General features: G+C 37.9%; 1 protein-coding gene across 19 annotated transcripts in view; it reads left to right on the plus strand.

The window, feature by feature from the left end:
- The window catches only part of LOC105471320 (diacylglycerol kinase iota), a 453,152-nt gene that overhangs the window by 284,318 nt on the left and 142,856 nt on the right, over positions 1-25,978 (plus strand). For 10 of the 19 annotated variants that reach the window (XM_024789548.2, XM_071094426.1, XM_071094420.1 and 7 more), the window contains 2 exons: positions 10,961-11,160; positions 17,688-17,750. In XM_024789548.2, the coding sequence (XP_024645316.2) occupies positions 10,961-11,160; positions 17,688-17,750 (263 nt within the window). The remainder of the gene's footprint in view (positions 1-10,960; positions 11,161-17,687; positions 17,751-25,978) is intronic. The other 9 variants (XM_024789549.2, XM_071094416.1, XM_071094423.1 and 6 more) reach the window with 1 other exon arrangement.

Consider the following 25,978-nt stretch of genomic DNA (forward strand, 5'->3'; position numbering starts at 1 on the left):
GTGTCTATATATACATACATATTTGTTTATTGACTTTGTCTCATAACTTTGCTAAATTCACTTATTAGATCCAGTAGTTTGGTTTTTTTTTTTTTTTTTTTTTTTTTTTTACTAGATTCCTTAGGTTTTCCTGCATACACAATTATATTGTTTGAAATAGAGTTTTACTGTTGCCTTACATGCCTTTCCTTTTTTATTCAAAAAATTTTCATGCCACTCTAGAAAATTCTTTAAAATTTCTTTTACTTGGATGTTCACTAAGATGTTGAATAAAAATGGTAAGAATGCACATGTTTGTATTTTTCCTGATTACATGGGGAAACATTCCATATTTTTCATAAATATGCTTAATTGTAGTTTTTTTTTATTAGTGTCCTTTATATGATTAAGGAATTTCCACTTAATTCCTACTTTCCTGAGAACTTTTGATCACAAATGAGTGGTGTATTTTATCAAAGGTTTTTGTATCTCTGAAATTGACATACAATTTTCCCCTTTATTTTGTTTATATCACTAATTTCATTAATTTTTAAAAATCTTATACTGATCTTGCATTTCTAGGATAAGCCCCTCTTAGTCTTGATTTATTATCATTGTTATACTGCTAGATACAGTTTACTAATATTTTGTTAAGCATTTTTGTGACTATGATTATGAGGGACAACAATAAATAAATTTCTTTTCTTGCATATCTTGATTGGGTTTTGATATAAAGGTTCTACTGGCCTTGGAATCTGAGACAGGAAATGACATTCTCTTCTGTTTTCTGAAAGAATTTGTGAAGACTGGTACTATTATCTTTTTCATTATATATTTCATAGAATTTCCTAATATACTCTGGCTTTGAGATTTCTTTAAGGCAAGTAGAGATATAGAATTATTCATATTTTCGATTTCTTCTTGAGTCAACTTTATTAAATATTTCATGAAACTTGTTCATTATTTTGTCTAAATTGTTGAGTTTATGTTTACAATACCATTAACATTTTACTGTCTGTAGGATCTCGCCTCCATTCTGGATACAAGTAATATATCAATTTACTTATCTTTTCCTCATAATCCTTTTTCTCTTTCTTACCTTATGCTCTTTTTTATTCTTTGATACGGAGTTTTGCTCTTGTTGCCCAGACTGGAGTGCAGTGGCATGATCTTGGCTCACTGCAACCTCTGTCTCCTAGGTTCAAGTAATTCTGCCTCAGCCTCCTGAATAGCTGGGATTGTACGTGTCTGCCACAAGGGCCAGCTAATTTTTGTATTTTTAGTAGAGATGAGGTTTCACCATGTTGGCCAGCCTGGTCTCAAACTCCTGACCTCAGGTGATCTGCCCAGTTCGTCCTCTCAAAGTGTTGGGATTACAGGCGTGAGCCACTGTGCCCAGCATTACCTTATACTCTTATTTCCATTTGTCTTTTACATTCCATATGAGCCCCACAAATCAACATTAATATATTTGCTTTGAACAATTGTTACTTTTAAAGAAATTGAGAGATGAAAGACAAATACGAAGTTCTTTGTTACCCACCTGTTTCCCTTTCCAGTGTTATTCATTCCTTCCTGTTGATTCATGTTGATCCAAGTTTCCATCAGGCATCATTTTGCTTTAATTTCAATGATTTCCTCTAACATTTCTTACAGTGAAGTTCTGTTGGCAACAAATACTTTTAAATTTTATTTTTCTGAAAATGTCTTTATTTTATCCTTATTCTTTGAATTATGTTTTTGTAGATATAGAATTCTGAATTCTGGACTGACAGGTTTGTTTTTGTTTGTCTTGCTTTAGCTCTTTAAATAGTTGTTTTCTTCTGGCCTCCATATTTTATAATGAAAAGTCAGCTGTCATTTGCATCATTAGTCCTTTGTATATAGTGTGTCTTTTTTTCCTTGTTCTTGAGACTTTCTCTTTATTTGTTGTTTTTTAAAAATCAAATTTTTAATTTACGAGTAATAATTGTACATATTCATGGAATACATAATGATGCTTCAATATATATAATGTACAGTGATCCAATCAGGATAATTAGCATATCCATCATCTCAAACATTTGTCATTTCTTTGTGTTGGGAACATTTAACATCCTCCTTCTAGTTTTTTGAAACTAGATGTTACTGTCAACTATAGTCATCCTACAGTGGTATAGAACACTAACATGTATTTCTTCTGTCTTGTTTTAATTTTGTATCCTTTAACAAGTTTCGTCCTATCCCTCCCTTTCCTTTATCCTTTCTAGCCTCTAGTATCCTCTGTTCTACTTTTTACTTATATGAGATCAACTTTTTCTAGCTTCCACAAGTTAATGAGAATGTGTGGTGGTTAACATGCTGTTCCTATCTTATATTATTTAGCATAATGTTCTCCAGTTTCATCCATGCTGCCACAGGATTTCGTTCTTTTTAATGGCTGAATAATATTCCATTGTGTATACATGCTACATTTTTTTTATTTTTTGTTGTTGGACACCTAGGCAGATTCCATATCTTGGCTATTGGAGCAGTGCTGCAATAAACATGGGGGTACAGATGTCTCTTCAGTATACTGGTTTCCTTTCTATTCGATAAATGCCCAGTAGTGCAGTTGCTGGATCATATGATACTTCTATTTGTTGTTTTTTGAGGAACCTCCATATTGCTCTCCATGGTGATTGTACTAGTTTATCTCTCGTTTTAAACCTCTTTGTAGCTGTATTACTTTCTTATTGCTGCTGAGAACAAAGGACTACAACAGTGGCTTAAGACAACACACGTTTATTATTTTAAATTCGTGGAGATCAGAAGTCTAAAATGGGTTTGTAGGCCTGTGTTCTCTCTGGAGATTCTATGGAAGAATTAGTTTCCTTGTCTTTTTCAGGTATTGGAGGCTGCCTGCATTCTTTGGCTTACAGTCCTGTGTCACTCCAGCATCTGTTTCTATTCTTGCATTGTCCTCTCTGACTTTCATTCTCTAGCCCCTAATTTTTCTTTATAAGGACCATTGAGACTGCATTGGGTCCACTAAGACAATCCAGAATAATCGTCCTATCTCAACAACCTTAGTTTACTTACACCTGAAAGGCCCTTTTGCTCCAGGAGGTTTGTGTGGTTCCTGGGAGTTAGAACATGGGCGTCTTTTTTGGTGGTTATAGTGGTGAGCACTGTTCTGCCCACCACAGTGGTTTTCTTTGCATTTATCCTGTTTTAGGTTCACTGTTCTCCTTGGACCTAAAGGTTTATTTGTTTTCCCCAACAAACTAGGAATATTTTTATTCATGTATTTTCTGCTCCATTCTCCCTTTCTCTTCTTCTGGGATTTTATTAAATGTATTTTAGATTGCTTGTTACTGTCTCACAGGTCAAGAAATAAAATAAAATGTTTCTGTCTCTGTTTTTCAGATCTGGTAATTTCTATTCGTCTATTTTTATCTTCACTGGCCTCTTTCTTCCTGCAGCTTTCAATTTGCTCTTAAGTTCACCCAGCAATAATTTTTTCCCCTTTATTATAGATGATGTTTTCTTGCTTCTTTGCTTGTCTTGTCCTAGTGGATGATACATCGTATGTGGCTCTGGACTGTGTTTCGTTGTGACTTAGTATGTACTGTCTTAGCATTACATTCCACTTAGTTCTCCACTTCCTGCTTCACAAGATAAAAAATCAGTCTTATATAAGGGACGAACACTACTGGACCACTATTAAAAGATGGATAGGGTATATTTCTTTTGTTCCAGAATTCTACAAATCTATTTTATTCCATTGCTCCAGTATATTTTGTTGATTGTGTCACTATATTGTCAGGACATTGCAGATTTTAGAGGAATGATTGTCTATATAACTACCTTTAAAGCATACAAATGATTTTTTCCCCAAACCGCATCATGAATACGAGTCTACATCTCACTAACAGTTGTAAAACTGGACAGGTCCACAAAAGTGGCTTCTTTTTTTCCTGCTTCTCATGAACTCACTTTGGTAGTGACTAGAATCTACTTTCATTAAACAAAAATGAAAAAGTCACATGTATATAAGTAATCCCAAAGAGAGTGTTGAGATTTTTACAAGATATTTTCATAGAAAAATTTTTGACTTACAGTAAGTATGCAATAATTGCTACTATTTTTTAAATTTGCAGAAGGGAGGTTTTTCAAATGCAGTGCTTTCCTTTTTACTCTCTAGCACTTTAGAGTGGCTGGACAATACTACATCACTTATATAGTCAAGGAAAGAAATGGCTCTAGATGGGAGGAGGTGGAATTTGAGAACATGAAATTATAGAATTGTAGGTACAACACAGAATCATAAAATGCTAGTTCTGAAAGTGATTGTAGCAGCATACTGTAATTACTTTCCATATGAGGAAACTGAATTTATGGAATTATTTTTGCTATAAATATTTATTCATGTGGACAATAATTAATACCACCACTACTAATAGCATTTAGGCTCCGTACAGCATGTTTTACCATGGAACTTTAAAACACACCAGTGGGCTGGGTGCAGTGGCTCACACCTATAATCCCAGCACTTTGGGACGCCAAGGCGGGTGGATCACCTGAGGTCGGGAGTTTGAGACCAGCCTGGCCAACATGGCGAAACCCTGTCTCTACTAAAATTACAAAACAAAATTAGCTGCACATGGTGGCATGCACCTGTAGTCCCAGCTACTCAGGAGGCTGAGGCAGGAGAATTACTTTGGAGGTGGAGGCTGTAGTCAGCCAAGATTGTGCCACTGCACTCTAGCCTGGGTAGCAGAGTGAGCCTCCATCTCAAAAATAATTTAGTAAATAAAATAAAACAAACACACCAGTGCCTAGAAATCTTAATTATTGATAAAATGAAAAGAGTCTTAATGATAGAGGTTCCTGACAGTAAAATAGCTTGTAAAATGTGTCGAAAACTATGAATTAGCTGATATTGGTGCCACTGCAAATTATGTAAGTAAATTTCTCATTTTGGTGATGAGCTGAGTATATCAAAGAGGAAAAAATTCAATAGGAGATAGATCCGTTGAGGCTATTTAGTACAGGAGGCTAGTTATGGGATGTTAGAAGAATTGAAAAGAGGTCAACCCTAGATTAGTGTAAAGGTAAACTGAGGCTGGAGCCGAACCGGGAACGAAGACACAAGGCAAATGGCAGTGAGAATAGCCTTTACTAGGACTCGCGGGCGAGGTTCCTCGGTCCAAAGGTGCGGGCCGAGGAAGTTGCGCTGAGGGAGGAGGGTAGGGGCTTTTTTATAGCCTGAGAGATAGGGAAGCTGGTTGTACAAACAGAGCCTGGGGGGCCTTGAAACTACTAGGGCAGGAGTCGAGTAAGGGTCATGAGGAAGGGGTCTTTGGAAACTGTCAACTGAAACTGCTGTTTACGAACTTGTGGAATGCAGGTTAGCTGCAGGTCATGGGGGAGTGTGGTTGCCCAGCCGGAACCTCTGACATATGCAAGTCTGCGGGTGTGTTCAAAGAGGAAGGGAAGTCTTGAACAAAGGGCCTGCTACACCGGGTAACACCGCCGTGTTGGGTCTAGATTCCTGCCTAACAATTAGCAATCCATAAATGGTCCCTAGGGCTAGAGGGACAGTGGGAGAAGATGGTGTTATTAGCATCAGGGAGCTCAGGCTATAAAACAGAGGTGGAACTTGGGAGAAGTGGCCACCTGAGAGACCTGTTGATGGGCATGCTGGGAGGGTCACATGGCAGAACTAGAACTCTGGAGAAGGGAATCGCTCCAGGAGAGTTGGAGCCTCTGTGAGGACTGCCTGTCTGAGCTGGAGCCACAGGGTTGGGTTGGCCTGGAAAGAGTGCTTCTCAGTAGGAAATGGAAGCTCAAGGAATTATTAGCTATTGCCAGACACTGATTGAGAAAAAGAGATGGGAAGAAATATTTACTCTCTCCTCTCTTTCAGCCCACTAATATTTATATTTGTATTTTTATTTCTTGTTCCTTTGTGTATGATGTGAGGTAGAATACTGATTTTATTTTTCTCTATGTAGTGAGAAATATTCCCAGCCTCATTGGCTAAATTATCCATCATTTCTTCAATAATTTATAATGCCACATCACCATAGTTCATATACTCATATCTTTGAGTCTGTTCTGTTCTCTGTATTCATTTCCACTGACTTTCACTATTTTAATGACTGCATCTTTAAGTGTTATATATCTTGGTATCTAACAGGGACAGTCGGCTATCCATTGCCCCTGTTCTTTCCAACTATCCTTAGTTATTTGTGGATCTTTATCCTTCAAAATTAATTATTGAGTCATTTGTACAAGTATATTAGTCAAAATTCTCCAAAGAAACAGAACAAAAGGGAGTGTGTGAGTGAGGGAGAGAGATTGAGATTTATTTTAATCTCATGTGAATTGTGAATTGGAGGCTGGCAAGTCCCAATTTGCACCAATTTCCAGGGTAGGCTGACAGGCTAGAGACCCAGGGAGCAGTTGATGTTGAAGACCAAGTCCAAAGGCAGGCTGATGGTCAAATTCCTCCTTGTTCTGGGAAGGTTCTTCTTTTTTCTTTTTAGAGTCTTCAGCAGATTGGATGAGGCCCACTCATGTTTGCTTTACTCAAAGTCTACTGAGTTCAGTGTTAATCTCATTAAAAAAATACTTTCATAGAAACATCTAGAGTGTTTGACCAAATATCTGGTTACTGTGGCTTAGAAAGTTGACATGAAATTAACATGACAACAAGATTCCTCAAAATAGTATTTCTCTTATTTTAATTTGAATTACATTGAATTGGTATGTTAATTTTGGAAAATTAACGTTATTGGAGTATTGAATTATTCTGTCTGTGAATATAACATGCCTCTCCATTTATTTAAGTCTTTCCTTACATCCTTCAATAAAATTTTAAAATTTTCTGCATAAAAGTCTGCATGTATTGTTTTTGTTGATATTGTAAATGGCATTTTATATTATATTGTATTTTTGTTTATTTAATGCTAGAGTAGTAGAATACTGTTGATTTTTTAAGTTGACAGTGTATCAGCCATCTTTCTTAGGAGTTTTAACACTTGGCCTGTGAATTTTCTTGGAATTTTTATGTATGGGATGATATCAGTAGAAATATTAGTAAGTTTACATTTTTTCCTTTAATTTTTTTTTTTTCTAATTGTATTTCTTTGTCTCATTGTGTTGGTCAGTACTTCCAGTATTATGCTGAAAACTTTTGTTGCTAATGGATAACTTTTTTCTTGAAAGGAATGCTTCTAATTTTTTTTTTTTTTTTGTGAATAATATTTTTTTCTAGATATCTTGGTAGGTGATCTTTATCAGTTACAAAAGCTATTTTCTACTCCTGGTTTTCTGTGAAAATCATTTTTATCATAAAAGGCATTGAACGTCATTTTTTTTTTGCTTAATCTTTTGAGATGATAATATGGTTTTTCTCGTTTAAACCATTAATGTACTGAAATTACAATGATGTATTTTCTGATGTTGAGTAATTCTTAATTTCTTGATTCTTAATAATAAACCATAATAACTTTAACTTCTATAAAAGAGACCACTGGCGGCAATTAGATTTTTTAAAGTGATTTTTGCATTTATGATTATGAATATAATTTAGGCTAAAATTTTTTGTTTTCTTGTACTGCTTTTATCTAGTTTTGTTACCTTAAAAGCTATAGCATCATATTTTCTAAAGCAACTTGTACTAAATAGACACCGTCTTTCCTTAACATTTGAATAGGACTGACTTATAAAACATCTAGCCTTTTTGACATTTTTGGGGAAGGGTGAGGGAGGAAGGTAAAATGAGGAAGATTTTTTGATAACTCTTTCAATTTTTAAAATAGCCCTAATCTATTTAATTTCTGTATTTATTATACCAAATTTTGCAAGTTATATTTTTCCCAGAAATTTCTTTCTTATCTAGGTTTTTTGATTTATTGTTTTCATAAAATTCTTGCATGATTTTCAAAACTCTCTATTATCTCTTTAGCTATTTCCTTATTTTATTTATTTAATTTTATTTTTTTAGATACAGGGTCTTGCTCTATTGCCAGGATGGAGTGCAGTGGCATGATCATAGCTCACTGCGGCCTTGAACTCCTGGGCTCAGAAGATCCTCCTCCCTGAGCCTCCCAAGTAGCTGGGAATACAGGCATGCACCACCATCCTCTGCTGATTTTTACATTTTTTGTAGAGATGGAGTCTGACTATGTTGCCCTGGCTGGTCTTGAACTTCTGGCCTCATGCAATCCTCCCACCTTGGTCTCCCAAAGTGCTGGGATACCTGGGATACAGGTGTGAGCCACTGCACCTGGCCCTTTCTTATTTTTAATAAAGACAATAATTTTGGCCAGGCATAGTGGCTCACGCCTGTAATCCCAGCACTTTGGGAGGCCAAGGCAGGAGGATCATGAGGTCAGAAGATTGAGACCATCCTGGCCAACATGGTGAAACCCCATCTTACTACAATACAAAAAATTAGCCAGGCATGGTGGCATGCGCCTGTAGTCCCAGCTACTCAGGAGGCTGAGTCAGGGGGAATTGCTTGAACCCGGCAGGTGGAGGCTGCAGTAAGCTGAGATTGCGCTGCTGCACTCCAGCCTGGCAACAGAGTGAGACTGTCAAAAAAAAAAAAAAAAAAAAAAAAAAAAAAGAGAGAGAGAAAAGAGTTTTATGTTTTCTATTCTTCTTTGTTTAGTCTTACAGAGGTTTGTTTACCTTGATAGTCTTTAAAACACAAGCAGACTTTAGGGTTGTTGATGATCTCTTGTGTTGGATCTCCATGTCACAGATTTTTTTCCTTTGGGTCCTTTGTTCCAGGAATGAGGCTGGGGCTGATAGTGGTAGTGAGGAAGGAAAGGAGAGTAAGATTTGCTCTTGCTTCACCCCTCCTCCAACCCATGATTGCCTGTTATTTCCATCTGACAGCAAGTAGAATAAGGACTTGAGCAGTAGGAGGAGGATACGCTTTGAGAGGGGTTGAATATTCCAGGGAAGAGTATAGTGTGAAAAGATGGAAAATCTCAAGACATAGCTGCAGTGCAGAGGAGAGCTATGGTCTTGGGGCAATAAATGGCAGTGGATGCATTAGGTCAGGGACTGTCTTATTTCCTCTCAAGTCACAGGCTACCAGAAAGGCAATATCTGAGGTTCTCACAAGACTAACATGTGCTAGGTTAAATAGAGAGTGGTTGTCACTAATAAATCAAAGTATTACTAATAGTAAATGATTCATTCTGGAAAGTCTTGGGGCTTTCTATTAGGGCTCTTAGGGCCTGTATCTTGTAAGATGCTAAGCCTAGACCAATCTGAGACATAAAAAATATGTATTTCTAATAAGTTTTAAAAAATTACTTATACTATAATTTGTTCCCAAAATAATTTAATGTGACTGTGCTGACAATAATGGAAATGTCTCTACCCTGAAAAGCTAATTACAGTAGTTCTTCCTGTGTCTGTGCAATCATCTTGGATTGATTGTGAAATGCCAGTAGGGGTGGCATTGACAGTTATTAACTCTACCTCTTTGTAATATTTGCTGTTATTTTGTTTTTGAGGCTGAGAAGATGGCTTAAAAGTGGTCTAGACTACTGTGTATGACTTCCAATACCAAGAGATTGGAAGGTATTCAAGCAATTTTCAGTCCAGTTAAACTCAGAGGAATGCCTTCTTATCAGGCAGGTTTTACATTTTATCTGTCGTTAGGCCTACTCAAGACTACAAAATAAAAAGAGTAAATTTACGTCAGGTAATAAGGCAAAAAGAATTTTAGTAACTTCTCACAGCATTCTCCTCTGCTTTCTTGCCCACTAGTCAGTTGGTGGGAAGAGTGTAACAGAGTAGGAAGGGGCATGTGGGAACTTTTTGGGTGTTATACATTTTTTCCAAAACTTGGTCTCGATGGAGGTTAACATGTGTGTATAAAATATTTATTAAGCTGTATAATAAAATTTGTGTGCTCTATGTATATTATACAACAAAAATGTGTGATTTTTCTTTTATTTCCTAAAAGGATAAATAATACTAAATACATTTTTTTTTTTTTTACTAAGTCAGAAGAGGTTATATAAATGTGTTGCTCCTTAACAAGACTTTTAATATCATCTTGAAACTCCATTCTGTGGCTCCCATGATGAACTGAGTTCTTACTGTCTTTCATTTTGATCCTCAAAGCTGCTTTGCTTTCCAGAAAGTTTTAAATTAAGTAATTGTTGTTATTTTGCATTTTGTTGATCTTATACAAGTTAGAAATAGCTTGAGGAAGTTTAGATAAAAAGCAAACACCTATCTAAACATGAAAAGTAATCAACAATGTGCTGCATATTTAAGTATTAGGTAAATACAATTTAGAGGTTAATAAACTACCTGCTTTATCTCCTTCATATTGGTTTCGTTCTGCTTTCATTGGTTGTTTAATGAGAATATATAACACAAAGAAAAACCTTTGTATTAAACTAACATGCTTAACTTTAGATTTGAAACATGTAAGAGCAAAAAGTGGTAGTTAATAGGAATTTATGGTAAAGCTCGTCATAATTGTGAATATTCAGTTTATTTGTATTAATGGTTTATCCAGGTTTCCTACTATGGTGGTGGTTAATTTTACCAATTTTACTATGTTTATCACAGACTCCTTGGTTATGTACAATGGACTTGGGATTTCCAGCTTTCTTTTTCTTTTTTATTTTTGAGATGGAGTCTCGCTCTATTGCCCATGCTGGAGTGCAGTGGCGTGACCTCGGCTCACTGCAACCTCCGCCTCCCGGGTTTAAGTGATTCTCCAGCCTCAGCCTCCTAAGTAGCTGGGACTACAGGCACCCGCCACCATGCCCAGCTATTTTTTTTTGTATTTTTAGCAGAGACGGGGTCTCGCCATGTTGGCCAGGCTGCTCTCAAACTCCTGACCTCAGGTGATCCACCTGCCTCGGCCTCCCAAAGTGCTGGGATTACAGGTATGAGCCACCACGCCTGGCCTCCAGCTTTCTTAAATAATGAGAACTAACTCCTTGCTTCCCTTTGACTCTTGTTTTTATAGGCAGCCTTGCAAGTTGGGGGCCATGGAGAGAGGCTACACCAGTGTCGAGAAGTCATGCTTCTAACTTACAAATCCATCCCCATGCAAGTGGATGGGGAGCCCTGTAGGTTGGCCCCAGCTATGATTCGGATCTCCCTGAGGAATCAGGCCAACATGGTACAGAAGAGCAAGAGGAGAACATCCATGCCTTTACTTAATGAGTGAGTCTGCTCATGGCCTACCTTGCTTAACACGAAGACCTTGGAGAGGAGAGTGCAGAGCATGTGCATGGTCTGAGAACCTCACTGTGTTGGGAAGAGGAAAAAAGTCCGGGAGACTCAGCAGTTCCTTGGTTTCTCTCATGGGAACATACAGAGTTTTTTCCCCTTGTTTATTGTACAGTTCCACACCCTTCTTTTAGTAGTTATTACTGTACATGAGATAGATGATTCTTCTTCACTGACCACTTGAGAATGTATTTATTGAGACTCTCAGAAAATCATTGAGAGGGATTCTAGGGTGGTAAACTGTGTTCAGGTAAATGTGTTTTTGTTTTGTTTCAGGGAAGCACATAGTTAGCCTGCTCTTTACTTAGGTCGCTTGGAGAGTGTTGGTTTCTCCAGTCGCGGCTGGTTGGCAGAGCTGGTCAGTGGCTGGCCTCTATCCACATTGCATCTCTTTCTGCCTGCCAGCGAATTGTTCCCTTCCTGATGTTCCTATTTTGGGGTCCTGCATACTCTGGTGCTTCAACTCAGCATTGGCTTTCTGGGCAGCATCCTATTGTCCAGACATAGCCTGACCCACTCTTTCTACCCTTAAACACGTGGTATCCCTCCTGGAGTTTTCCTTTCTTAGGCGTTTTAATAAACTGACTTGAGGTAAGGTAATAATGACTAGATATTTAGAATGCATATTCATTTTATAGTGTGTCTCACTCCAACTAGTGATTAAGTGTCTGTGGGGTTGGAGAAGGGGATGGATAATGAACGGAAGTTTTGGCATCTTTTGAATATTTCCTATATATCATGCTGTATGCCTAAGGCCATTTCAGGGCTTAGCCTTGTGTCATTCTCTGTCACAGTGAGGGACTCTGAAAGGTGCTTCTCCCGTTTGTGGCCTGTCATGCATGGTTATCTATTTGCACTGAGTGGCTGGCTTCCTTGTGGTGCCTGTAAAGCAAGGGCATGCTTTGCCATGCATTTATGCAGAAGTCCCTAGAATAGCCAGCAACACAGGTGCCCTCACTCACTACCAGCACTTCCTGTTCTCTCTCTGTGGTGGCACATGTTGATGAGCAGGATTAGATAGTGCTCTCAGAGTATTCCAGCTTTTGGCATCTGGGTCTCAGTTTGAAGCTGGGATAAAAAATCTACTCTGTCCTCTCCTTCCTTCTCTCCCAGAATCCAGACTTCCCCCAGAATTTTTCCTAGATTGTTTTCCAGAGGTGTTTTTTAGTTACATGTCTTTCTTTGTTTACATTTTGCGTTTAGTGAAACTCCTGACTCATTCCTCATGCTGCCTGCCCTCCCTGCCTTTACCTTCTGTTAGGTTAAATACACAATTGCTGAGGTTATATTTTAGAAAACGTGGAATGTCAGTAGTTGTATATGGTTCATCAAATTTACCCTAGAAATGTTAGAGTTACGTGGACCATGGGTTTGCCAGAAATCTATGAAATACTAAGTGAAAGAAAATCTCTGAAACTGTACTATAGTCTATGTTGTTGGGTCACTTTTAGATAGTTTGTTAAGAAGATATGCAGAAGCTAAAAGTTTTTACTATGTATAGGCAGAGAGCTCACAGTCTTAGGCCTGCTTCTTCTGTATTTAATAACCTTATCAGACATGAAATGGTTTTCAGCTGGTTTAGTTTTAAACAGCTTTTACCTTTGTGTTGAGAATTCGTATTTGCTCAACAACCATATTGTTAAGAATTCATTTGGCTTTCTGCACCTATAGAAGCACATAAAAAGAATTGTTTTCTTTTTGTACTCATGGCACACGTGATATGTGATGGCACTTCTTGTAGCTCTTAGCTATGCAAGTGTTCAAGAAGCAGCCTCAACTTAAAAATACTGTTACTGGCTGGGTACGGTGACTCACACCTGTAATCCCAGCACTTTGGGAGGTCAGGTGGCTGGATCACTTGAGACCAGGAGTTCAAGACCAGCCTGGTCAACATGGCAAAACCCCTTCTCTGCTATAAATACAAAAATTAAACAGGTGTGGTGGCACATGCCAGTAATCCCAGCTACTCAGGAGGCAGAGACACCACAATCTCTAGGACCACAAGGCAGAGGGTGCATGGAGCTGAGATTGCACCACTGCACTCCAGTCTGGGCAACTGAGCGAGACTCTGTCTGGAAAAACAAAACAAAACAAAACAAAAACCCCAAACAACAACAACAATAACAAACCCCAGAACTGTTATTTACTTTCTACTAGAGGCAGTGGTGCCTGCATCCAGGCCAGCCCATGCCCTCTGAAAGACTTACGAGAAATGGGAATAATAGTATAATTTTCATTTTATTAATGAATATTTATAAGACTTAAAAATAACAAAAATCTTTATTACTACTTGTGAAAAATTATTCAACACTGTATTTTCAGAAAATCAATACAGATAGCACATTTTCAAAAGAAAGCAAAAAACCCTAGTCACCTTGTAATATTTGCTTACTAAACCTTAATTTCTCTCATTCTAATCTTATTTACCTTCTGTCATTAAATATTTCTTTTGATTTTACCAGAAAACCTTGTTTTGAAATCTAAGGTCTTCCACTGGATTTCCAAGTGGAGTTTCAAGTTCAAGGTCAGCCTTTCCTTTAAGACTTTTCTATAAGTTTTCTTCCACCTTCTGAGTCCTTCAAGCCTTTCTCTGCTTTGGCCATCAATTGTGTGAAGTGTACCATTTCAAACAATGAAGAAAGAGAAATTCGAAAGACATTTTCTTTATTTCCTGCCTTCCTTTCTTCGCCTGTCTTTTTTCTTTACTCAAGGAGAACCAGTCAAAAATATCTTTAGAATTTTTAGCTTAAAAACCTCTGTGTGTGTATGTTTGCGTGTGTGTATGTGTGTTTGCATGTGTGTATGTGTGTGTTTGCATGTGTGTATGTATGTGTGTGTTTGCGTGTGTGTATGTGTGTTTGCATGTGTGTGTTTGTGTGTATGTTTGCGTGTGTGTATGTGTGTGTTTGCGCGTGTGTGTGTATGTGTGTGTTTGCGTATGTGTATGTGTGTGTGTTCCCAGTAAGAAGAAGGTGGCTGTTTAATTCATCTTTAAAAATTAGGCTCCTTTTACACAGCATGTTAATTGGATATTTGAGACGGAAGTGCTGTGGCTCCCTTAACAGCAGTTCCCTTTCCACTTAGATGCCAGTTATCCTTGTGGTTCTGCCCTTTCTCTGGGAGACTATATCTCTGATCTGTGTCTTCAGCCCAGAATTTTCTTCTAAAAATTGAAGACTGATACCCAAATATCTCAGTTGACATTTTTACCTTAATGTCTCATAGTAACCTCAAACTACATGCTAGAAACTGGACTCATTAACTTTATTTCCTTGGCTTTTCTTCCCCACTATCCAGTGAGCCTATTCCATTCACAGTTGTACACAGGAAACTACCATCCACTCATTTGTCCTGTTCCTGGCCTCTGAGGTTCTCTCAGTCACTTCTACTTCTATATACCTGCTAGTCCATTTCTGCATTGCTGTAAAGAAATACCCGAGACTGGATAATTTATTTATATTTATTTGTTTATTTATTGAGACAGAGTCTGACTCTCTTGCCCAGGCTGGAGTGCCATGGTGCCCTCTCGACTTACTGCAACCTCCGCCTCCCAGGTTCAAGTGATTCTCCTGCCTCAGCTTCACAAGGATCTGGGACTACAGGTGTGCGCCACCATGCCCAGATGTATTTTTGATAGAGACAGGGTTTCTCCACGTTGCTCAGGCTGGTCTTGAAGTCCTGGGCTCAAGTGATCTGCCCGCCTCCGCCTCCCAAAGTGCTGGGATTACAGGCGTGAGTCACCATGCCCAGCCAAGGCTGGGTAATTTGTAAAGAAAAGAGTTTTATTTGGCTCACAGTTCTGTAGACTGTACAAGTATGGGACCAGCATCTGCTTGGCTTCTGGTGAGGCTTCAGGAAGTTTACAGTCAGGGCTAAAGGTGAATGGGGAGCTGGCATATCACATGGTGAGAGAGAGAGCAAGAGAGGGGGGAGGCACCATACTCATTTAAACAACTGATTGTCACATGAACTCAGAGTGAGAACTCACTCACTACCCCAAGGAGGGCACCAAGTGTTTATGAGAGATCTGTCCCCATGACCCAAACACCTCTGACCAGGCCCCACATACAACATCGGGGATTCCATTTCAATATGAGATTTGGATGGGACACATGTCCAAACCATATCAACATCCATCAGGGTAGCTACCACATTCTTTGAACTCTATCTCCTATTTATTTCCCAAGTCTTTCACTCTCATCCCCTCTATCCTCTCTACTGCTAAAGCAGCCAGAGTTCAAAGGTCATGCGAGCTACCTCTCAGCAGCATTACTAAAGTATGCTTCTGACTGTTTTCTTGTTCCCACCCTTGCTGCCTTCACATAATCTGTCTCTTCTGATATACCAGTTAGATTGATCTAAGAATCCCAAGCCTGTGTTCCTTAGCTTTGCAGACCTTTTCGATCACTCCCTTCTTCATTCTCTTTGCTCTTTTTTCCAGGGAAGATTGCTGTTCCTGGAACAGTAGCCTGTCTCCTACATCGTCCTGGTTTTGCTTTCAGGTCCTCTTCTTGCAGTGCCCTCTGCACCTCTTTATCTTCTGCTAACTCCTCGCTCACAGCTTAGGACCCCATTGAATTACTACTTTTCCTAATAAGCCTTTTCTGTCTACTTCTAGCTGTTAGATGTACCTTTACGTGCTTCAGTGGTGCTCTTGGTTATTTTCATGACACTACTTACTAAAAACAGTGTAATCATGGATTTACTCCTCCCTTCTCTGCTCTGTGGGGAGGCCCTAGGATTTTCCTTTTAGGATCCCCAGTGTCGGTCATAGGTCCTGAGACACAGTCACATCTTGCATCAGCGACTCACACTTGAATCTATTCTGTGACGCTGTCTCTGCTGTGTTTCTCAGAAATTGCTTTCTAAGATAAGTCTAAAATTTTGTGAATATAAAACTAATCTCAAATATGTTCTGATCACATTATCTTATAAATGAAAGATACATATTTAATGATTTCAAGCTATGGCCCACATGGATAGAAGGAATTTCCATGAGAAATAGTTAACTAATAGGGCCTCATGATGCCACTAGATCTTCATTTATGAAAAAGGAAAAATTAATGTTTCCTAAAAAATATTTCTTGGCTTATAACCCCATTTGCCATTACTATACACAAACTAAAAAGCTAGGTCCCACTGTGTCCAGAAGCTCCTCATTTAGTTGGGAGCATATGTCATTTTATCATAGCATAGGAATCTACACAGAGTATGAACTCCAGTAAATACCTTCCCCACAAAAAGGAATAAGCAGATGTATCTAGGTTCATATTCGTATGCCAGTAACATGATAAGCTGGATTATGTTCTTTATTTGCAAGATGCCATTGAAGGAGAATAGAAACAAAATTACCCAGGTGTTTCAGGAGATCTTCAATGAACTATTAATAAATGGATAATATTATCCTTAGTTCACTAGTAATTAAGGCTTCATTGTTAAAGATGGTCATTTTAACCAATGGCCAGATTTCTAGTCAGCAAACTTTGAATTGAGCAATCGAATTCCATCATCCTAGGCTGCTGAGACGTATTATATTGGTTGGAAATGATAGTACTTGGAGGATAACACAGACAGAGAGAGGCTTGGACTGGAGTTAACTCATGGGTGACTTTGTATGAAAAGTTATGTATCCTGCAGAACAGAGAGATCCAGGGAACTAGGTCTAATGTAGTTCCAATGAAACTAAATAAGAGAGTGGAGAGAATAATTATGTAAAGTCAACAAAACATTTTGGGTTTAGTTTCTTAAATTCTACATTTTATCTTTTCTAGCAGCTGCTGTAGACTCCATTATAAAAGAAAGGAGAAAAGGGAGAAATCTGTGGTTTGATTTTTCTCCCCAGAATGTGGGTAGAATGACAGCAATACAGTGGTAAAATGAGACTTTCTTGGTATTACCTTTGGAGTTTTTTAAAAGCCTTTGTTGTTCAACTGAAGGAAGTTGAAGTTTTGGTTCAGACACTTTTTAAGATGATTGTCTTTTGATGAGTGTTCCTATAAAGCCTGGGGAAACCTGATGGCTGTGTGATGAAAGGGTTAAATTGACTTTGAATCTTTTCAAAGATGAGTTTACCATGCCAGCCTACCACTCAATATGTAAGTGCGTGCCTTCTCTCCTTGGGTGTCCTGATGGGCCTGAGCAAGGGAGGCCATGATCATCTCCCCGCACCCCCCGACCTGCTGTCCTGCATCGACCCCAGCCTGGCCCCGCTCCAGTCTGTGACTTGCCTAGAACCAGCGCCTTCCGTGTGTCCTGTTGGCTTTGTTGCTATCACCTGCTTTTTTTGGATTATTTCCGTGGCTGGCTTGGTTTTCCTTTTCCTTTCCTTCGCTGTTTGGTGATGCGCTCATTTAATTTCTGTTTAAATTTTGTGTGTCTCTCTTTCTCTCCCCTGGCTTGTTCCTTGTCTGTCCACGCTGTCGCTGACTCTGTCTTCGCTGCTCATTCCCTGCTGCCTCTAGTATTCACCAGGTGCAAACTGCGGACCTGCGGCGAGTGTCTGCTCCCCCCGGCTCCTTCACCATGTGAGTACAGTGCCGTTCTGTTTCTACATTTTCTCCCCAGCCTCGTCTCCTCAGGGTTGGACTACCTGTGTCCCTTGCCTTCACAGGTCTGTTCCTCAGATAAGGAAGCCACCTCACCAGAATTGCTTTCTGTTGCCCTCTTTGATTTGAAATGGAGCTGTGAAGTTTTTTATGTTCTATGTGCTTCCATCCTCTATCTAAGTTAACAGTTCAATTTTTGGATGAGATACTTTAGGGCTCATGGTTGCCTGGGGTTGTGTAGAATTCCATACTAAGCATTGGCTTTTATGGAAAGTGCATAATACCATTAGACTATGTCATTACTTACAGCTCAGAGATAAGCTTGAGGAAGTGCCTGCAGCCCTCAATTTCTGGATGAAACCTTAAGATTATGCATGGAGTTTTGAGTGTGTGTATGTGCGTATTTCTATTTTGGAAGATCCATAGTTACAATAAAAGTTCAATGACCCCAAACTGTCACTGAGTTAGCAAAATGCATTTTTATGTATATTTAGGAGTTTCTGCTTAATGTAGTCCAGGGTATTATTTTTTCTAATGAAAACAAAAAATATGTTTTTTAGCATTTCAGCTCAGAATTATTTTGTGCTCTGGACTCTGCTTTGTCCTTGGTTTTCTCCATATCACATATGCTTGTCTAGCATTCATTATGTTTCAGGGACTGTTACAGATACTTTACATATTAATTAATTTACTCTCCCAACAACCCTTGGCCATATGTGGTATAATTATCTCCCTTCTATGCATGAGGAATCTGATAGAGAGCTTAAGTAACTTGCCCAAGGTCACACAGTTAATAAATCATAGAGTGGGATTCAAACTCAGGAAGTCTGGCTTCAAAGTTTATGTTCTTAACAATTTGCAGTCTGCTGCCTTTCATCTGTCAGGATCCTGTGTATTTCTCAAGGCCCATTTGAATGATTACCTTTCCAAATAATTCTTCTTTGATTCTTGCTGTCAGAGTTAACTACATCCTCACTGGAGTTTATCATTCATGTATCTGTTACAGTTCTCAAGGTTTAATTTAGTGTTAATTACTTTAACTCTGTGTCTGTGTATTTCACACAGTAGACTTAGGCTATTTGAGATGATTGGCAATATCTTAATATGAATTTTGTGTTCCCAGCCCTGTTCAGAGACTTTAACATGACGTATTCTGAAGCCAAACAATGATTGGTTGGTTTTCTTGGTGGAATGAATGAATAAAAGAATACATGTCTAAATAGAATTGTACAGTATATAACATCTGGTGGTATATATGACAAAGCAATTCCTAAAGTTCAGTTATATAATCCTATTTTCAACCCTCGTCTTATGCATACTAATTTATTTATTCATTAAAATGTGTATTCAAAAACCTTTATTTTACACTTGCTCTGTGTCAGACACTAGTTTATGCTTTGTGTCTAGTGGTAAGCACAACATAGCACTACCTTCCTGGAGCTTACACTTGAGCAAAGAATCAATAAGAAAATGACATTTGATTGCCAATTTGAATGTTGTGGCTGGAGTAAAATTGTGTGTTCTATAAAGGCCAGTTCAGTAAATTGGAGTTTAAGGAGTGGCTGCACGTGATCATTATTTTTAGTGACTACATTGATCGTGACCAAAGAATTGAGAATGTTAACAGCAGAAACGCATATGATAGTCACCCTGTTTCTATCATGGGTTAAATTTTGGTTGTATTTACACTTTAGTCATATATCTTAAATTGGACTGGTTTATCTCTTTTTCCACAAGTGTGTGTGCTACGTACAGTGAAGTAAATGGTCATACTTGTTTCTCTAGGGTGCAGCAGGCACTAAGTTGTGGTTACTTTAAAACTTGAATGTTAATTTGAAAATATTTTATATCTACATATGATATATATTAAATATTACATGTCATAGATTTCCTACCCATAGGTAAAACATTTATATGATAAACATTAAATCAGGATACTATTTTAAAAATCAGATAATAAAACGTTATGGAATACAGCAAGGAATGTAGAGAAAAGTTTAAGCGCAATATATGCATTTTGCCTTTTTATGTTATAGCAGTGAGGATAACCTTGATTTACTCACACACCAGTGTTTGCTAATTTCAACAATGTTGAGAAAACCATGGTAACATTGCTTTGGTCCTGTAGAAGTTAAGAGCCCCAGTATCATGAAGTGAGTTTTTATATATTTTTGCGGGGGAAGGGAAGGGGATTGCAATCTCATCGGCCATTCTCTGCTCAGAACAACTCTTTTTTACAGATGATCTTTTCTTTGGGTGAACCCTCTCTTTAAGCTGCTCTTGAAGCAATTGTTCCTTCCTTGAGAAACTTGAAGTAATCTTTTTTTCTCTCTAGCTTTCAGAAGACTTTTTCTCCAGGGATGGAGTGCATGGTGGTAACAATGCAATGCATAAATTATTAGGAATTGCAACATACTACTAATGCCTGTGTATATGCAAAATTTCCAGTTTATTCAAAGAAAAATCATGAAATTTTATGTTTTGATCATATATGACAACTTATGAATTGATGAATTTTAATCAATGGAATTTAGTGGTCTCATCCAATAGGACAAAACAAAGCAAATAGAATATTTCTCCCCAAATCTTGTACAGTGCAACTTAATGAATTAATACATTCTTTATAATTGATTGGCTTCATGATGAAGTAAAGTCCTCATTGGAAGACACATGTACACACTACATTTCATAAATCATGACTAGTCATGCTAAATGCTGTAACTGCCAACTCCTATTCAGCTAATGCCAAAAAAGTGTGAAACTGCAGAATGTGTCTTTCTAGAACTTTCTTAGCCTTTAGTAGCTACCTCTCATTAGGTTCTATTTCCCTCCTGCTCTTCCCTCAACAAAATGAAATAATGTGTTCCATTTACACCTAATTTATTCATTGCTTTCATCTTCCAACAAACATTATTGAATGTTTACTTCGGTTACTAGATACTCTGTGGGATATTGGAGAAGCAGAGATGAGGACACTAAGGTTTCTGCCCAGGAGAAACGAACACACTAGGAACAAACCCAGTTGTGTTGCCTATGACAGAATTATGAAGCAATGCGACAAGCATTCAAGTAGAGGTTCTGGTTGTTCTTCCATATGAATGACTTTGTACTGAGTGTTTATTGTATTTGCTTTTATTTTTAATATTTAAAGTTAACATACTGTAAACCTGACTTTTCTTGTGTACAGTTCCATAAGGTTTAAGACATATAAAGATTCATATAACCACCACCGTAGTCAGGATATAGATCAGTCTGTCACCCCAAAAGAGCTGCCTCATGATGTATCCCATTGTAGCCAAACCCTCCCATCTCCCAACCTCTAGCAACCACTAATCATTATAGTTTTGTGTTTTCAGGAATGCCATATAAATGGAAGTATACAATGTGTGGTGCATTGTAGTTGGCTTCTTTGACTGAACACTACACCTTTGAGATTTATCCAAGTTGTTGCATATATCAATTATTTGTTCCTTTTTATTGCCCAGCTGTATTTCATTGTATGGATGTTTTAGCTTGTTTACCCGCTCCCCCATTGAAGGATATCTTGGTTATTCTTCCAGTTTGGGGCAATTATCAGTAGAGTTCCTATAAACATTGATGAACAGGTTTTATGTAAACATAAGCTTCATGTCTCTAGGTTAAACATGTAGGAATGGGATTGCTGGGTCATATGGTTAAGTGTATGTTCACCTTCGTAAGAAACTGACAAACCGTTTTCCAGAGTGGTCGCACCATTTTGCATTTCTACCAGCAATGTATGACCATTCCAGTTGCTCCACATCCCTGTCAGCACTTGTACTGTTAGCATTTGGGATGCATGTGTCCAAGTCTTTTGATCATTTTTTAATTGGGCTGTTTGTTTTCTTCCTGTGAGTTTTGAGAGTTCATCATGTATTCTGCCCCCAAGACCTTTGTGTGCTTTGCAGGCATTTTCTCCCAATATATATCCTGTCTTTTCATTCTCTTGATGATATCTTTTGTAGAGTAAAACCTTTTGACAGAATCCAGATGATCATTTTTTTTTCTTTATAGAGTTGTGTTATTGGTATTATGTTAAAGTACTCTTTGTCTAATTCCAGGTGAATATTTTCTCCTTTGCTTTCTCCCAAAAGTTTTATAGGTTTTCGGTTTTGCATTTAGTTATGTGATCTGTTTTGAGTTTTTTTCTACAAGATGTGCTGTTTAGCTTGAGGTTAATGTTTTCGCATATGGATGTTCAATCCTTTCAGCACCATTTGTGAAAAGATTCTCTTTTTCTATTGAATTGCCTTTACAACTCTTATCAAAAAATCAATTGGATGTACAAAAAGTCATCCCTTAGTATCCATAGGGGATTTTTTCCAGAGTCCCATTTCTTAGATTCTTAGGTGCTCAAGTCCCTCATATAAAACAGGTATTTGCATATAACCTATGTACATACTTTCATGTATTTTAAATCATCTCTAGATTACTTATAACATCCAATACAGTACAAATGCTATGTAAATAGTTGTTATACTGTATTGTTTGGGGAATTGTGATGAGATAAATAGTCTGTACATGTTCAGTATAGACAAAACCATCTTTTTTTCTGACTATTTTCAATCTGTTGTTGGTTGAATCTGCAGATGTAGAACCCACAGAAATGGAGAACTGATTGTGCACACACACGTACACACACACACAGACACACAGATCCAATGTAAACTCTATTCTGTGCCATTGACCTATGGTTTATGCCTTTGCCAGTGCCATATTCTTTCTATTATTGTGCCTTTATAATAACTCTTAAAATCTGGTTTCATTATTCCTCCAAATTTATTCTTCATTGTCAACACTGTCATGGCTATTTGAGTTCCTTTGTCTTCCCATAAACAGTTTTAGAATCAGCTTGCCCATGTCTCCAAAAATTCTACTAGAAATTGGATGACTGGAATTATATTGAGTGTATAGATCAACTTGGGGAATGTTGACATCTTTACTGTGTTGAGACTCTCAGTTCATAAATTCTTTATGTCTCTTAATTTGTTTGATTTGTCCATCATTGCTTGGTAGTTTTCTGCATAAAGATTTTGTACATATCTTGTTAGATTTGTGCCTACATAGTTCATGTTTTTGGAGCTATTGTAAATGGTATTTTTTGGTGTGTTTTTAAAATGTTTGTTTCCAATTGCTCATTGCTAGTATATAGAGATACTATGGATTTTCTTTTTTTCTTTTGAGACAGGGTCTCACTCTGTCACCCAGGCTGGAGTGAAGTGGTGCGATTTCAACTCACTGCAACCTCTGCCTCCTGGGTTCAAGTGGTCTTCCCATCTCAGCCTCCTGAGTAGCTGGGGACTGCAGGCACAGGGTAACATGCCTAGCTAACTTTTGAAGTAGTGTGGATTTTTATATGTTGACCTTATATCCTATTGGCCTTACTAAATTCATTTTTTAGTTCTAGGAGTTTGGTAGCATCCTCAGGATTTTCTCTGTAGTTCAGCATGTCTGTGAATAAGGATAGTTTTATGCCTTTCTTTCTAATCCGTATGCCTTTTCTTTCTTTTGCATTGTTGTCCTGGCTAGGATTTAGAGTACAATGTTGAATAAGGGTGATGAGAGTTTCCCTCCTTGCTTTGCTTCTGATATTAGGGAGAAATCATTCTGTCTTTCACCATAAGATTGATTATTAGTTGTAGAATTTTTGTGGAAGTGTTTTGTCAGTATATCTGGAAAAGATTAGGGCATTATTTGTTCTTTATATGTTTGTTAGAATTTACCAATGAAACTCTGTGGGCCTCAAGATTTTTTCTCTTTTTAAGCAATAAATTCAATCCCTTTAGGAGTTGTAGGACTACTCAGGTTATCTATTTCACCATGAATGAGTTTTAGTTGTCTTATAGTGGCTCGAGGTGTTTGAGGAATTGGTCCATTTCATCTAAATTGTTGATTAATGTATGTAGAGTTGTTGTATTTCCTTCTCTCTTTCATGTCTGTGAGGTCTGCAGTACAAGTTTTCTTTTATTCCTGATATTAGTAACCTGTATCTTTTTTCTTCTTTGTCCATCTTGGTAGAGATCTATTTTATTGACTTTTTTGAGGAACTGACTTTTGTTTTACTAACTTTCTTGATTGTTTTTCAATTTGCAATTTTATTGATTTCTGCCCTTTATTATTTCCTTCCTTTTGCTTGATTTGGGTTTATTTTGCTCTTTTTTCCCCATTTTTTTCTAAAGTGGAATCTTTTATTTATTTGCTTCAGTATGCAGTTGACTCAAGTTCAGGCCACAAGTTTTGACTAATCTTCTAAGGGTTGTGGTTACAATGTTAGTTTTATTTCCAAAGTCTTTGCATTGCTATTCTTATCTGTGTGGCTTATGAATGACTAAGTTGCCAGTATGGGATCTGGGGGGAGGTCTACCCTGTAGTTCAGTTCCTAAAGTCTATGACCTGGTGTTTAGGGCTAGATTCCTGTATTTGCAGCCTAGAGATAAACCCCCAAGAGTTTGTGAACATCTTTATGGAGTTGTTTTCTGAGTTCCTTCCTCTCTGCTGTCATCCCTGTTTCCTTCTGGTTTCTTGGGGCTTCCTTTGTTTGGTCCTTGTGCCAGAAAGGCTAAGGCTTTAGTTACCTTACTTTGCTGCATACTGCCTACAACTGTGTTCATGTCCAGGGCTAAGCAATGATAACAGAAAGAAAAAGAAGCAATGATAGTTTATGCTACTCTCTTGGCATCATAGCCCCTGTGATTAGAGGGGAAGCCCCACTTTCCTCCTAAGTTTAGGTGCCCGAAGGCTTTGTCATTGCTGCTGCCAGAAATAGTGAAAAGGCCTGAGTAGTGGTGTAGTGGGAGAAAATGGAGGGGGGAAAAAGGAAAAGGAGATCCTCTTCCATTTCTTTCAGCATTCAGAGTCCCTTCTTTTCTTAGAGCTGGAGCACAAGCATTTTCCTAGAGCTCTTTCTCTCTGCTCCTGGTGTCCCCTTTTGGACTTTATGTTGTCTGGAGTCCAGGCTGGGACTTACTGGAGGGAGAGGGGTTTGGGAGTTTACTACCACTTTGATAGTATCTTAAATTCTGATGTTCTTCACCAGTCTACTGCTATCGTTTACTTTTCAAAGTTCTCAAATAGCTGCTTTATGAATCCTGTCCACAATGTATAGCTGCATTCAGTGGGGAAGAAATAATGCTGTGTGCTGACCCAATTCACCAGGATAGGATCTTCCCTGCTTTTTGAAGCAGAGAACTATCGGACTGCATTCCTTCTTGCCCACTGCAGTGACTCAGCTAGTGTCATAGCTAAACTCAGCAAAACAACTCTGCAGAGAGACCAGTGTATTTTGAACTACAACTAACATATGTTAAGTGTAATATACCATCTTGCACAGCAGTTACAATTTAAACATAAACAGGATATAACCCACTGCTAAATTGTGTGGGTCTGCTTATTACCTTGGGAAAAGCAAAGTTAGAAACAGATCCACAAAACAAGTATGAGTTGTCATATTTGACCACTGAATATGACTCAGCATTCCAAAATTGCTTGTGATAAACTTCTTGGTAAGGATGAAAGTAAATTGATTTTTGTTCAAGGAAGAAAGGGAGTTACATTAAAAGAAAGGGAAATATTTTTGATATATTAAAATATTTTTATGGTTCTGTTTTGGGTTGAGTTTAAGAATTTTATTGTTATGAAACTACCAACACAGAGCAAAGTACCTTTGATCTTCACAACTGAAGAAAACATAAATTAGCCATAGTTGGCTAAATGTTTGCATGCCTCTGGCCAGAGAAGTAAACTAGAAGATCCTTTGAAAAGCTTTCTAAAATTCTATAATTCTATTCTACAACTAGTCACATCAAAACTTTTGGTCTAACATTTGCTTGAGTTTGTGTAATATATTATGAAAGATCTCTTTATTCTGTTTACTTTGTCGTGTCCCTTTAATTAGAAAATAAGTCTTGATTTGTGTTATTCAGAACCCTTTTTCCTTTCCTTTCCTCTCTTTATAAACTCTGCCACACCTTAACTCTTTAAGGAAGTGGAAATTTACATGCATGCCTTTGTATACTGTAAGGCTTACCTCTAAAGCAGCTGAGATGATCCATCAGATATGGTTTGCCTCAATGAATTAAGCTGCTGGTGGCTAATACACAACCTTCCTGAGAGTCTGAGAATGAATCGCACTCACGGGCCAGTGGAGCCTCCAGAAATGTGCTTCATGTCTGGGGCAGAAATCTGTCCAG

Source organism: Macaca nemestrina, chromosome 4, assembly GCF_043159975.1.
Source record: "Macaca nemestrina isolate mMacNem1 chromosome 4, mMacNem.hap1, whole genome shotgun sequence".
NCBI lineage: Eukaryota > Metazoa > Chordata > Mammalia > Primates > Cercopithecidae > Macaca > Macaca nemestrina.